General features: G+C 34.0%; 1 protein-coding gene across 5 annotated transcripts in view; it reads left to right on the top strand.

Moving 5' to 3' along the window:
* Nucleotides 1-12799, top strand: part of faf (ubiquitin carboxyl-terminal hydrolase-like faf) — a 94099-nt gene that overhangs the window by 54293 nt on the left and 27007 nt on the right. For all 5 annotated transcript variants that reach the window (XM_071584509.1, XM_071584511.1, XM_071584510.1 and 2 more), the window contains 6 exons: nt 2041-2142; nt 2904-3053; nt 4884-5112; nt 5882-6105; nt 9919-10088; nt 11392-11565. In XM_071584509.1, the coding sequence (XP_071440610.1) occupies nt 2041-2142; nt 2904-3053; nt 4884-5112; nt 5882-6105; nt 9919-10088; nt 11392-11565 (1049 nt within the window). The remainder of the gene's footprint in view (nt 1-2040; nt 2143-2903; nt 3054-4883; nt 5113-5881; nt 6106-9918; nt 10089-11391; nt 11566-12799) is intronic.

Here is a 12799-nt window from a genome sequence, read left to right as displayed (position 1 = left end):
ATTTGTATAATTAATATTGAATCAACTGAGGGCATTTGCAGACTCCGATAGGTTAGGGTGATTTTGATGAGAGGATGGAAAGTTTAGAGTAATTAAAAAAAATGCCTAACGCTTGTGCAGCAAATTATTACCTGTATTCAGGCTGAATTCATAAAAATTGACATATTTTTGGTTTCCCATGAATGCTAGAACAGCTTCTGCATATCACATTAAAAGCACTTTTTTTCCAAAAATTATTGGAAATTTTTGGGTGGCAGGCTGAATCTGGTGTCAACTGTCGTATTTGGGTTAGGAACATGCAAATTTAGGAGAAGTGTAATAAATGGCTAGGAAATGCGTATATTCATACATGGCTAGCACTCTGTTTACCATGGGATCCATAATGATAATTTTAATAATATTAGGCTGCACTTGCTCTTTTCAGTCCCCCCAGTGTGCTTTCTTCATTCTATGCCTTGTTGTTATTTCCTTTAAGGAATGGCATTGTGGTATCTTTAGTTTTTAATTAACTCTGCTTCAGCCAAAATATGGATGTACATTTGAGAATATAGATTTAGGACTTGGTCTTACATTATAATATTAATATGTCATGATTTGTGCTGGTTTTAGATGTTTTTAGATCTTCACAAAAATATGCTATATTTAGATGGCATATGATAAAATTAAATAGGCTGGGGCTGACTACTTCTGGGGTGACTGACTGAATTGGTTAGGCATTAAAGGAGTCCAAGTGAGTGGGGAAGACGTGAAAATATGAGAATAATTATGTGATATCAGTATCAACAAAAAGAAAACTAAGATGCTTGCGAAAGTGCTTTTTTATAATAACCAGTATCAAATGAAAAACCAGAATCATTCATTTCCATTGAAACAATGCTTCACAAAAAATGCAAGCAAACGCTCGAATGATGATAGCCAATTGATCTGAGACTGATTTACTCCATTATCAACATTCATCCACGGAAATTAATATATAATGAAAGTCAGGTACCCTTAACCAAAATGTGCTGCAACATCGCAAAGCATTATCTTAAATATTCTCAAATATTTTTTAGCTTTTCAATTTATTTTGCCAGTGAATATATTTAAACAATGGATTGTAAAATTTAAGTAATCTTGAAATCAGTTGAAGTTAAGCTCACCTTTATTTAAATAAAAATGCGATCAATTAGTTATCTAAATAATTGAAATAAATTCTATAAATGAGATAGTTAAATTAATTACCCATTACCATTGGTTTTTTTTCTTCCAAAGTTACAGACTTAATTTTGGTAGACAGCCTGCCCTATATTTTATTAAATAAGTTTATTTCATAATTTAATGGGATCTTATACTTTTGGGCTGAAACATACCTTAGGAGTCATTAGAAATCAATGAAAATCAATGGTACACAAGATTCAAGAGGGAAATGTTCCATGGGGTTGTGTGCATTAAAATCCTGTGTAACGGAAATTTCACTTCCCAATATTAATCCAGATTAGGGAGGGTTTACACTATTCTGATTCTTTGTGTCTGAATGTGCTTCACCTCAAATACTTTGCCCTTCACTTAATGAGGACACTATTTATGTATTGATATGAAAGGAATCGTACGGAAGATTTCTCTTAGAAGTAGGTTTGCCACAGTGCTTATTTTCATTGGTGGTGTGTTCGACCATTTAAACCATTGTAATTATTAACTAATTTAATTTCATTTTTGTGCAATAAGCATTTTTGTATTTAGTATGTGTTTATCATCTTCATCTCTATTTGAGGAATGAATACCCACGAGGAATTGAAATTCCATGTGATGTAAATATTTACATATATTACCTGTAGTTTCAACAAAAAGGTGCTCTAGAAAGAGCTGTTTCTATTAGGTTTTGACAGTTAGGTAAAAATGCTCTGCATGCCAAGGTGTTATGTTTTATAGTTAAATTAATTACTGTAGGATTTAATAGCAGTTTTTTTAATACTAAATTGAATTGTAAATATAGCTCTAGACTTAATTGTTATTTCTAATCTGATCTGTGTACTTACCATGAAATTTATTCTTTTGCAGTTGTTATGTAGGTTGTTAAATTTTGCATGCTGTTCAGGCTGCCCACTGCCTACAGCAGATAAACTTCTCAGTAAAGAAATTGAATGGCTTAAAAAGGTCAGGGTAAGTAATCATTTCTTTTTTTTTTCATTTTCCCATTCGATTTTGTAAATGCTTCCTATGATGTTATTGCAAATATGAATATATTTATTCCTCCAAAATGGAACACTTAGCTTGCCAATCAATCAATATGCAATAAAATGATTTGAAGTTGAATGGTTGCTTGACCATTATGTTAATTTTTTGTTTTAACTAGAAATGCCCTTGCTCAAGTATTTTGTTTTAATCAGCCACCATCTTGGAGATGGAATCATTTTTTGCCGCTGCGACCAGCAAAAAAGGGTCTGTAGTTTTATAAAAGGGTTGCTGTGTTGCCACTGTTGAAGGTGAAAAGTTCAGGGTATGCTGTCTTGCACAGGCTTATAAATGGAAGACATAAAGTTGATAGGTTGAACTGCAAAGGTATAATATATTTGAATATATATTTTCAAATATATTTGGAAAATGCACTGCTAGTATTGATGTTCATAACAAAAATTTAATAAAATAATATGGTTGAGTAGTTGCCTTTTCATGTTGAGCTAATAATCCCGGATAAGTCTTTTTTGACCACCAATCATAGAAAATATAAATGTCTCTATTTGTTGTCTGACCTCTGGTAATGTAAATATATATAAGATGCCTTCAATGAATAAAATATATTTTGGCTTTTAATTTCTCTTTATGCTAGGGAATATAATTAGTTGCATTAAAAGTAATTAGAATCTCCTGGTTGAGAACTGTTTATTTGGGCTGTAGTGGTTAATGCCCCTTTTTATTTGCAGGAAAATGTGAGGGAAACAGGAGAATCTCAAGTTGATGAGGCAGTACTGGAAGGGCACTTGGGGATTGCTCGTGAACTCCTTTCATTCATGTCTCCTGAAAAGAGATTTGAAATAGGATCTGATGAAAGGACAGGCATTAACCTTATCAAGGTAAGCTTAACTAATTCCAAGAAACTGCAGGAGATGCCGCAACAGTAACTTTTTAATGGAGTCATCTGCTACATGTGCATTACAACGCAGCATTTTCAGTGTAAAAATCATCCCGGTCAAGGTGAATGATTTTTACACTCTGAAATTGTTGCATTGTAAGCTTAACTGTTGATTTTCTAGTGTGATCAATTATGTAGCTAAATATTGTTTATCTAATATTTAATTTAAATGTAGAGTGTTCACCCTTTTCATATCAAGGCAGTGTTAACTCCAGATAAAAATTTTCTCTTGGCACAATAGTTAACTCATGTGTGTGAAAATTTTCTTTGAACTGACTTCTTGAATAAACGATTTTAATTGTAATCAGGTCGTTGGAGTTATAATATTGTCAAAAAAATTGCTCCCAAGACCAGAGGTGAGTTTCAAACCAATATATGGTATTGCAGAATTGCACTTCTTCATGAATTGAGACACTTCAATTGGTTTAGTAGTAAGTATACTCAGGATGAGTTTAAAGTGATCTTCCTACTCATCAAAGAGTGAGAAAATTGATGGCTGGCATAATTAATTTCTAATGAAAACTTACCATTCAAATGAGATATCATTTGAACTACATTCAGATGTTTCAGAAACATGTATTACAGTGTGTAGAAGTTAATCATTGAGGCAACTTTGACCCCTCCAGATTTGAATCCGTATAATTTAGTCGCTGATGTTTGTCAAGCAATAATATTAGGGGTTTTGGAAGTCAAAAATTGGAGATATTAGGTGTGAGTTGAGCACAGGTCATGGTTTTGTCACACTAAATTTCAGATTTTTTCATGGGGACCTATATGAGATATTTAATCTTTCCAAGTGTCACAAATGGCCTAGTTTGACCCTCTGCCGAGAAAAAGGATGTGTTTCTAAGCCATGCTTATTTTCAAATTCCCTATGGGTAGACATATTCATTAAAAATTTGAAGCCTAATGTTAAACCCCATCATGCAAAAATTAAGACTCCAAGATTCAAATTTTTCTTCTTTGCCCAAATTTCAGCCTATATTTCCAGTATGAATGAAGTGATTATGAGCTAAACTTGCTTAAAAATATTAAAGTATCACTTGAAAATCTGCAAAATAGTTTTGAACCACTAACCACTATAATTTTTGAAATATCAAGGCTACCATGTACAGTAACATGACCATTAGCCATGTCAAAGAAATGGCCACTCATGAAGATGTAAGCTCAGAAATAGTTTTCTAAGATATGGTTCTGATATGCTAAAAAATACAGGATTTCCTGTAAGAGAAATGAATTTTCTAAAATGGTCATGCAAGCAATTTAAATATTATGATTATATATGGAATGGTTCTGTATGTAGTTTTCTATTGAAGTATCATATAGCAAATCAACAAATGACAACTTCAAAATCTGGTATAATGGACTTTTTTCCGATTAAATTTGCTCATTATTATTAAATTTTTTAAGTATAGTCATCATTAATAGCAAGTAAAAATCTTCCGTGGTCTTGACCACTGTTATTATAAAATAACAATTATTGCTATTAATTATCACTGAGCTTCTCGTAATTCCTCTTATTGTCTTTATCTATTGTATTTGATGTAATGAGAAAAACTATCATACATACTCAGTTTTCTGTTCTAGGTAATCAGATTTTATGAAATTTTTTTATGTTTATCACCCTAATTTAAGTAAATGTATCTTTACCCACATGATTCAATTTGCTAGACTTTTGCTGGAGTCAGTTTGACATTGTTAATAATCCTAGTAATAACCTCATTTGTGGATCAAGTTTAACATCTCTTGATTCTTCTGTTCCAACGCTCAGGAATTGGTCGAAGACTTTGTGTTTCCTGCCTCCCGTTTGATGGTGAGGTTGCAGCAGACGGGTGAACTAGAGGGAGAAGGGAGTGATGGCGGTGGCCCTCTAACCACACCAGTTTGTGCATCTCCTCCCACCACCAATGCTGCGTTTGACCTGCTCGTTGCACTCTGTGATCACTGTGTACCAAATATGCACCTCCTTGTCCAAATGCTTACGGATATGTTCTACTCGGGTAAGGGTGGTATCTAGATTGTATCTTGTATTTATTTATTATAACTCCTGTCTTATGATATTGATGATACTGTAGTCTGTCAGTATTATTCAGTTAGAGTAATGTGCAGGCAAGCTAGTTCAAGGATTGAATAAAATGGTGTTAGAACCTTATTTTTTTTACTTTGTCAGTTGGACACTATGAACTTGGTGAAAAAGGTCTGTAATTGGTCCGTATGTTCATGAAATTGACTTCTGCTGCAAGTGGCAACACTGAAATAACCTGTCCTACATGTCTAAGGTTCCATAGTATTTTATACCATCATGTTATTGTTGAGTTTTAACATAATGGTTTTAAAATGCAATTACCATTTTTAATATATGCCTAAAGTTGCTGAACACATGCATTAAGTTGTTCCCCTAAGCGAAATGTTAGCAAAAGTTTGTATTTGGCATATATTGAGTTTTGTTTTTAAATAATAATAATCGAGATTCTTCTAATATAGTTTAATCAAAGGCCATATTGTAATGACCTCGAGTAGTATTAATTTAATGTTTAGGTGCCTCAAGGAGTAGCTCATCTCAGTTTTAAAAGTCTAAAGTTAGTTGTGATAGGCTTTTCTCCAAATGATTCATAGTGTTCAGTGATGTGGTTTAGTGGTTGGCATTTGGTGATGAATGACCATCACACATTTCAAACTCAATTTTTATAAGTATTTTTTGCTATGCCGTGTTTACTATTTTTCGTTCACGTAGGACAAATGAATATATTTTTACTCTTGTCCTTGCAGATCGAGAAGAGCCCCTTGTTGAGTGGGACTTTCTTCCTCCTGTTGGTCCTCGACATCCCAAGGGGTTTGTTGGCCTGAAGAATGCAGGCGCGACATGTTACATGAACTCAGTTCTTCAGCAGTTGTATATGATAGCGAGCATTAGGACAGGTCTCCTGGCAGCAGATGGTGCGGCAACTGATCTTTCAGAAGACTTCAGTGGGGTAGATCGGCCAGAGGGCGAGGTACACATTGGCATTAATGGTTTTTAGAAATATCAATGTTAACTGTAACTTCTTTTTCATATATAAGATCACACAGTTCATTGTTATGTCAGCAAATTAATCAGAGAAGTGTTTTATTTTATATCATATTTACATATGAATGGTATGGTGTGCATATATCAATGATAAATGATATCAGATTATGTTGATTTTGGAACATAAATACCATATAGATGTAAAATAGGGTAGATATTTTTTCTGCTGCTTAAGGAATCAAAAATGGCAGCTGGTCATTGTCTTAGGAAATTAACCCTAGAATGCAACCTGCTCAACCATAGTCACATGTTCAACAAATGATTCCATGCAAGTGCTTTGTGTGTCATGACTTAAACCCATATGATCATAACCAAATATATAGTAATTATGCTAGCTAGTCAGTACAATGCCTGAAGTTATACAAGGTCTGTTCAAAAAGTATTATGACTTTTGTGTTTTTACAAAAATTATTTATTTAGTCATGAATACCTATTTTGTCCCTTCAAAGTAATCCCTATTAGATATTATTCACTTGTGCCAATTTTTTTTCCAACCCTTGAACCACTTCAAAAAATCATTTTTTGTGATCTTGTACAGCTCGTCTTTCGATGCCATCTTTATCTTGTCAATTGTAGCATAGCGTCATCTTTTCATAGGCCTCTTCAGTTTCGGGATCATAAAAAAGTCAGTGGGGGCCAGATCTGGGGAATACGGTGGCTGCGGCATCATTAGTGTGTTGTTTTTGGCCAAAAATTCATGCACAAGTAACGATGTGGGATCAGGGGCATTGTCATGATGCAAAAGCCAATTTTTGTTCTTCCACAAATCCGGGCATTTGTGGTGGATTGCTTCATGCAAATTGCGCATAACTTGCAGGTAGTATTCCTTATTTTCCGTTCTACCCTATGGCAAGAACTCATGATGCACCATGCCCCTGCAATCAAAGAAAGTTGGAAGCAAATCTTTCACAGTCCACCGAACTTAGCGTGCTTTTGTCAGTCTTGGCTTGTGCTGCAGCTTCCATTGGGACGATTGAGCTCTAGTTTCCACGTCATAACCATAAACCCATGATTCGTCGCCGGTTATGACCCTCTGGAGCAAATTTGGGTCATCGCGGACAGAGTCCAGCACCTCATTAGCAATGTTAATGCGTTGCTGTTTTTGGTCGAAATTGAGCAGTTTTGGTACAAATTTTGCAGCGACCCGTGTCATGCCCAAATCTTTGGTAAAAATCGAATGGCACGAGCCAATCAATATGTTCAGGTCCTCAGTAACTTCTCTAACGGTGATTCGACCATTGGCCAATACTATTTTCTTCACTTCATCAATGTTTTCGTCTGTTGTTGAGGTGCTCGGGCATCCGGCTCGCTCTTGGTCGTTCACATCTTCTCGGCCCTCTGAGAACATTTCGTACCACCAATAAACGTAGCTTCTCCATATGCCACAGTCAACATTCGGAATGCATCTGTGAACTTAATTTCGTTTTTCTCACAAAATTTGATAGAGATTCTTGGATCCATTGTTTGGAACAGGCAAACATCGAAGAAAAGCCAAAACACATCCAAGCAAAACAGCTGTCAACAATTAACTGAACATTCAAAATGGCCGAACTTTTCGGCATAAGGGAGAGACATAAGTACCAACATAACGCCACAAAAAAATCGTAAATGAAATATACGTAACCTGCGAAAATTCAAAATTTGCGATAGTTTTATAGACCCCGTATATTTTGTCTGTTGCCGCTGCTCTTTTCACAAACTCAGTAGTCTCAAAAGTTAATCCTCGTTGTTGCAAATGAGGTCATTGAATTGGGGTCTCTTCTCCAAAGAACCAACTATGAAGAAATTAGGATTTTCATATTCAGGTTATGATAGATGAGGAGAGACCAAGTTGTAATGCCCCTAGCTTTTAATGGATGATGTTCAATTATATATCTGGTCTCTAATTCCATGTAAGATGTGCCTCAATGATAATTTTTCCTTAATAAACTTCAAGTGTTATCCTTGCTTCCTCTACATAAATTGTATTTAATTCCTCTGAGGGTGGAATCTCAATGTTATGCGGTATCACAATCCTAAAAAATCACTGTAATATTCTCATTATTTTCTATGGCAATTTTTTATCACTATCAGCTAATTCATATAACTCATAACAGTGGGAATTTTATGTCAGAAGTATAGGTCTGTAATCCAGGAAATTTTTATCAAGAATTATCTTATAATTTTGTGCCTTTACGTTATTTTTATTGCATGCATTGTCATATTTTGAAGTTATAAATATTTGTAGTAATTTATTTGAGTCATAGCCCCATTCTGATACCTCAAACATGGCATGTCAATGACCAAGATTATAAATCACATCTGCCAGCGGGTCCAGAATGGAATCAACAAATCATTGACTGAAATTGTTCACCTTTTTCTTTTCCAGATTTTTGAAAACATTTTAAAATTTTATAAAGAAATGATAAATGAGAAAAAATACAATATATATTATCATTTCATATATTTAATCGTATATCCAATGTGAATTTACCTACAGCCTACTTTTGCCAATGATCATCCTCCACTATAATCTATACCCGCTTGCTTTTGGCAGCTTATCATACAGGCAAATAATTCACCATGGAGGAAGTTTTAGGACAGTCCTGTTTTATCTCTTTAAATAAATTATGTAGGCATTATATCCAAAAATATCATCAAATCAGGGTCGAGCCTTCAACACCTCACATTCATTTTCTTTGCTTCAAGTCAGTTGGATTGTTAGAATGTTTTATTAATTTATAGGTAAAATTTTTTAAAACATGAACAAAAAAACAACTCACGACCCATGTTTCAGGAAATGTTCATCTTCAGGTGTAGCTTTAGCAAGGTTGTTTGTCTATACATTTAATTTAGGGATGGATTGAGGAATAAGAGTGGGAGAGAAATTGCTTTTTTTACATATGATTATTTAAAACTAAGTGGAAGCTCGATATAACAAGGCTTCACTGTCACTTCAAAATAGCTTGCTATATTAAACTCATTTTTGCTGATGTTAATTCCATAATCGTCCATTTGCTAATCCCTATTTTTTTGCAGCATATCACTGCTGTCAGTCAAGTAGCCATGGAAAACTTACATTTGTGGGCAGATAAACTGCGGAACTATCAATCTTGAACTGAGTGGTCTATATGTTTCAATTGCTTTGATCCTGGCCATTGCTTCATATTTTCACTATTGCTGCCATCTAACACTTGTGTTTCTCCGTAAATAATGAATGGTCGCTGGGCAAAAATGTGTGTGCTTGACAATAAAATAATGATATTATTTTATTATTTCCATGTTCTCTCAGTTATTGATCAGTGGCAATTCACTTGTAATATTGAATGGCCACTGTGGGTGCCATGTTATTAATGATTAATTTAACATGTGAATCATAGGGCAATAAAGTGAACTTTTGCCATTACTCATTACATCAGAATTCTTGTTTTATGCTATACTCCATATTTTAGTCTTTCACTCAAAGTTTTTAGTTTTAAGTGAAGGGGATTGCTTAATAAGTAAGGGGAATTTTGTATTGTGTAATTGTAAAAATTACTCCTAGCACGATTAATGTGTACATTGTTTTTCCTTCCCAGTTTATTATCTTATAAAGAAATGGTTCGACATTTCTTCAAAATTGACGATACAATGCCTTTAACAAGATGTCTGCCTAACACAAGATGTACATTATATTATCTGGCAAAGAAGGAGAGGAGAAATCAACTGAAAAGTATGCAGGTACATTTATAATACAAAGTTCCTTCTGTGTAAATTTCAGGGAAACGTGGAATCAAGTGATAATGACTGCAATGATGAAAAATCTGGCTTGGAAGAATCTCGAAAGGAATACAATATTGGAATCCTCAAACAAGTTCAGGCCATTTTTGGCCACCTAGCCTACAGCAAACTCCAATATTATGTACCAAGGGGATTATGGAAGCATTTCAAGTGAGTATTTTCTGAGTATTGAGATATGGTAGGTAGAGCTTTCTTATACAATACTTCTTTTACTTTTACTTGTACTTGCCAAACAGAACTAATCGAATTAAACCCACTTTACAAATGAGTAAGTTTAAGAACATGCCTTAAAGCATGGAACCTTAAGTGTAGTAATGATGAATGGCTTAGAAATTAGAGTGCAGCTTTTATGCTTTATTCCCTGACGACAATTTGTGTATGATGGATTGGAAACTCCTTGTGTCATATTTCTTGGATTTTGTGGCAAAAGTGTTCTTAAATGTGATTATGTTTAAATATGCCAGTGTTACTTGCCTAATAATTGATGTAAACTCCTTAATTTTAATTTTACTATCATTTTATCATGTTCAACTTGTTTTTTGCTCTTAATTTTGGAGGTCCCTTTAAGAGTTAAAGATAGAAGTTTCGCTTTGAGTATATTCTTAGGTGAAACCATAGCCAAGACATTTTCATTATTAATACACCAGTCGTCTATAATAAGTCAGTTCACTGAAGTGTGATGTCTTTCATTCAAGTTCAGGTTGTTCAAATGTAGCACATTTCATGATGCCTTTGTATGAAACTAAAATTTGGGACAAGTTGAAGATTTTGCATTTGATTCTGACAATATTTCTCAATTAATTTATTTCAGCCCTTCCTAGAAATCCGTGTTCAGTCCTGTATGGAAACCATACTAATAAATTACATTCACTTAGTTTTTCCTTTAAAATCAAATGCTCTGTAACTTTTTGTGTAATGTGAGTAAAGCCCCCTTGTGTTAGTTAAACATCCCATAGGTTCACAAGGAATTTCTAACCATTCTGTTAATATTTAATGCTGTGTATTATTTCTCCAATTCATCTGCAATTGAAAATGTTTTCAAATTTATAAAGAACTGGAAACCCATAATTATTATTGTAAGTTCGTGTAATTGTTATATATTTTCTGGATTTGTCATGAGTTGGTGGAGAGTGATATTTTGTATTTTAAACTGTGAGGAATTATTCCTGTCTCACACTTAAGACTTTCTCTTATTTTAGTCGATCATTCACATTGAATTGAAAGTATATCAAGTGATATTTCAGGTTTTCCTAGTTGAGCCCTGGCATTTCAGGGCTTTCATTTTATCAGTAGGTAGCTTGTTAAAAAATACTCATCTAAAATCATATTTTTGGTCTCATCCCCCAAAAACCATGATTGAAGATGAGAGTCCATGGAAGAGTGAATTACATAAATTATTAGGGAACCTGGTTATAAAGATATAACTGTAATGAATCCTCTTCTGGCATTGTAGACTTCAAGGTGAGCCTGTGAACCTTCGGGAACAACAGGATGCAGTTGAGTTCTTCATGAGCCTTGTAGAAAGTATAGATGAAGCATTAAAGGCATTGGGCCAGGAACAGCTGATGGGGAAGATACTGGGAGGATCTTACTCAGACCAGAAAATTTGTAAAGGCTGCCCGCATAGGTGAGTGTAAAACAACCTATTAAGATGTGATATTTTAAGTTTGTTGTGCTTCAGAACATTGCAGAATTGATTGACATTCAAGTTAAATGTAAATAAGGTCTTCATTAATGTTATGATTATGTATTTTGGTATTGTTCCTGAATAGTTACAACGTTAGATGTCAGTCTGGAAATACAGTAATATCTTAAAGTTTTCTGCCTTGCTTAAGTTTTCTTTTGGGTCTGCTGGAACAAATAATTTAATTATAATTTATGATATCTATGAACATAGTCACCTGGTTTCATTAATTAAAAGCATTTGAAATAAAAATGTTTGACATCTGTAAGGAACTGTAGATTATATTTTGATTATAGAAATTTAGTGAATGATAATTTATGGCTCTCTATTGAAGTCTCTTTACTCAAGGATTTAATTTCTGTAGAGTGATCAACTCTTTCTTTCCACTGTCTTTACCAAATGCCGGGGTAGGAGAAAAAACCGTTTTTTCCCATTGATAGCATGCACCTAATGTATAACGTGCACCCAGAACTTTGTAGTTATCATGATTTTATATAGATACTGCACACCGAAGGCTTCATAGTTATCTTGAATATGTATAGATGCTGTGCATCTGTATGTACATGTATATATGCATGCAAAATTTATAAATAATGCACGTAAAAATATGTCTACATCTGATCTGTGTGTGTAAAAATATGTCTGTTTGGATTTTTTCAATTTTCATTACATAACGCGCATCCTCATTTTTTCGATCATCTGAACATTTTTTTATAGATAACACGTGGGTTATCGATCGGAAAATACAGTAATAGACTTGTGAAATCTTTCTAAAGTAAGCCATTGGATTGATTGCTTCATACTCTTTTGAGAATTTTTAATGTGTATTGACATGACAAAATATGAATGAACTTTAAGGCTGTATGAATTGCCTGTAATGTATACCAAGACAAGTATCTTTAATAGCTATTTTTATTTCATAGTCTTGCGCATGCCTGGTTCATGAATAGCTAAGATTTCAGCAGATGGGCTTATGCTCTGTCTCAAAATTCACAATTGGCAATGAGAGCAGTGTGCATCAACTGAAGTTATCTTAATACAAATACACAAAACTTCTCATTGAGTGTTAAAAGGTGTGACCTACTTTTTTAGTTAGGTTATACCCAAGTTTTTCTAGGCATATGCCCACCAATAGTAGTGATATAAAAATGAAGGCATTCGAGCTGAGCTGCCATGA

This window comes from Hetaerina americana, unplaced genomic scaffold (genome assembly GCF_022747635.1).
Source record: "Hetaerina americana unplaced genomic scaffold, ioHetAmer1.1.p SCAF_19, whole genome shotgun sequence".
In the NCBI taxonomy this organism is placed as follows: Eukaryota; Metazoa; Arthropoda; class Insecta; order Odonata; family Calopterygidae; genus Hetaerina; species Hetaerina americana.
The sequence above is the reverse complement of the archived record's forward strand: the minus strand, read 5'-3'. Positions and strand labels throughout refer to the sequence as shown.